Raw genomic sequence first — 2,923 nt, 5'->3', positions numbered from 1 at the left:
ATTAATACAATTCTAATATTATTTTGTTTAATCACAAGTAAAATATCAAATGAATGTAAATGCACACATTGTCCCACAAAAATTACTGGCATTTTAAACTTCAAGGGAAAATCTTGTAAAATCGATAACATAATTTGTTAATGTGAAGCTGGACAATCAAAAACCTTTTAATGCCAATTCTTAACAGTCGAACCCACTTGATTTTTTGATTACACTTATGAGTTTTGCTAAATTTTGATTTCCGAATAATCATCTGTTTTCATGTGGGAATGGATTAAAACTTATATTGTGCTCCCATGTGAATTTCAATCTGGAATTCAATTCAAAAGCTTTGTTTTTCCTATTGCTATTCATTTTTACTCCTGACAATATACAAGAACGATTCAAATGATCCAGATAAAATAATTGTTTTTAAATACAAGAGGGTAAGCATCTGGTAAAAAATGCAAATACATGGTTCACAAAAATTATTTGCAAAAACGCAAGGAATCTTTGCTCACACATAGGAAAACCTAGGAATTTGAACCTAATATGATAAATGAATAAAAATGTCATCTTATATACGTGTAAATATGGTATATTTTTTTCATATATTGTATAACTTTAACATTGCACAAATTTTATTATACAGTTTTTATTTTCTTCAAAATATCTATCAAAACAATACTGGAAGAAACAATGGAAGCTTTTCCAAATCAAAAAATAATAACAATATACTTATGCATATATACAATAATTTTTAATTAGTGCATTTTAAAATACATCTTCATCGCTATATATTTTGCACTCTTTTTTTAAGTCAAATTTGCGTTGAAATTTTTATACTGGCATTATTTACTTGTAAAAAATATTGCCAGGATGGAATGTATAAATTCAAATAATCTCATATATGTTTGGACTTATGCTGTTATGTTCTTCGACATGAAGAAAATAGGATACACCTGAAAAGACAATAAGTAAATTGATTTATACACATGTGTAAAAAAGTTTTCTTTTAACATATTACCTCTAAGTATACTCACATGCTAATTATAGTAATTTGAAATCTATTATCATCTTTGCAATTCTACAGCTTTGGCCAATATTTTGTGAATGTCCATGTCAGGAAAATTCTATAAAAGAAAAATCAATATTTCAATATAATATTCTCATTTTAATTATTACCTGAGAATTGAGATAGATTACACCAATCGATAGAATAACTGTCCAAGTTTCATCTCCCATCTGCATTCATAATGTCTGTTGTCTACTACATCTAGGAAGTGGTGTAAATGAAATGGCAACTTTGCAATAGAGAAGTTCTTTTGTGAAGGTGAAAACCAATCCTAAGAAGTCAAAATCACTCATTATTGTTCAACAAGAATAATCTGCAAGAGCTGCAGGTACTTTGGAATTGTGGCTACTGTGGGAGAAGTGACAATGGATATGCCATATATACATACATGAAAGCCATACACATGGTGTTTAGCTGATGGAAAAGAGGGTAAGGGAAAGGGAGAAGGAACAGGGAGAAGAGATAGACAGTAGAGAAAAATATGATCCCTCTGAATGGCATATGTATGGCTACTGTACCCTCTGTGTTTGATGTTGTGTACAGTTTTTAGGCTGCAAGGCCATAATCTTCTGAAGGGTTTAAAAGAAAACCCGAGTGTAGCGAACACCAATATTGAGTGCCGCCACAAATAGCTAAGTGTAGAAGTTAGTGCCAAGTGCCTGTTAGTAGGAAGATTTATATCTACTTAATACAGTAGACCCCCCTATAACATGGGTTCCTATAGTTCGGATTCCTATATGACTGCGAAAAAATTGAGATGGTATCCGTACAAACATGGTAAAAAAACTCCTATAATTCGGTAAAACGTCATCGGACAGCCGAACTACTTTCCACCATCCAGCACCACGCTACGGAGAGTTTAGGTGGGTAAATTGAGTTTAATATCGTCTGTACAGTATTATATATAAATTATATATAAATTAGGCACTGTACATATAATTATATATTAATTATATATAAATTAGGTACTATATATATAATTATATATTAACTTAATTTATTGTAACTTTATTATAATTATAATATACTTTCTGCCGTCCAGCGCTATGCTACGGAGAGTTTAAGCGAGTAAGTTGAGTTTACTATTGTCTGTACAGTATGTAAATTAGGTACCGTAAGTCTAATACAGCACTGTAATTTTATACATTTCTTGTGAAAAAAACATTTCTTATTCAACGGCCATAAAAATTATTTATAGTAATGATGTCTCCAAAGTTCAACAAAGTTTTTGCAGAAAAATAACTTATCAGAAATTGTGCCTGCCATTTGGTGCAGTGCTCCGCGACGAAAACAAGCTTAAGCAATGGCGACATCAAACAGTGCACACTCGGTAAGTAATCCTACAATTTTTTGTTTATAGCATAGTTTATATGGATTATTCCCAAAAAAATATACGTATTTTGGAAATGTTGAGTCGAATTAGTCTAGGAATTGATTAATTTTATAGAAGAAAACCTTTCAAACAGCCGTAGTCCGTAAACTTCACGTGTCGGGCTGTGATTGGCAAGGACTCGTACAAAATGGATTCATAAAGAACGGAACGTATCTACCGTGTTATAGGGGGGTCGACTGTACTAATAAAACCAAACGCGAGCACAAGCAGATATGCATAACAGTCGTGGGAAGAATTCGAGTGTCAGCTGGATGTGTGTACCTCCTTGTGCTGTATGACATGAGGAGATACAGAAGTTGTAATGAGAAAATATGAAACTTGGGCAGTTTTCGAATGTTTTAATGTACATTTCAACATTCTCGAATAATAATTAACATAATTACATTATTTTTGGAAGCTCCTGTATATATGTGTATACACACACACACACATATATATATATATATGACTATAACCGGTCATTCGTTCGATTCTTT

At 31.8% G+C, this 2,923-nt stretch overlaps 1 protein-coding gene across 1 annotated transcript in view; it reads right to left on the bottom strand.

Annotated features, from left to right (window-relative positions):
* Nucleotides 1-363: 363 nt before the first annotated feature.
* LOC111642553 (TBC1 domain family member 13-like) overlaps nt 364-2,923 on the bottom strand; it is a 22,156-nt gene continuing 19,596 nt past the window's right edge. The window contains exons 10-11 of the mRNA XM_023388910.1: nt 1,023-1,112; nt 364-941 (exon numbers count right to left, since the gene is read on the bottom strand). Coding sequence (XP_023244678.1) covers nt 1,053-1,112 — 60 coding nt within the window. The 3' untranslated portion in view covers nt 364-941; nt 1,023-1,052. The remainder of the gene's footprint in view (nt 942-1,022; nt 1,113-2,923) is intronic.

Source organism: Centruroides sculpturatus, unplaced genomic scaffold (genome assembly GCF_000671375.1).
Source record: "Centruroides sculpturatus isolate CEXI.00-Female unplaced genomic scaffold, Cexi_2.0 scaffold1550, whole genome shotgun sequence".
In the NCBI taxonomy this organism is placed as follows: Eukaryota; Metazoa; Arthropoda; class Arachnida; order Scorpiones; family Buthidae; genus Centruroides; species Centruroides sculpturatus.
This window is presented reverse-complemented; position numbering and strand designations above follow the sequence as displayed.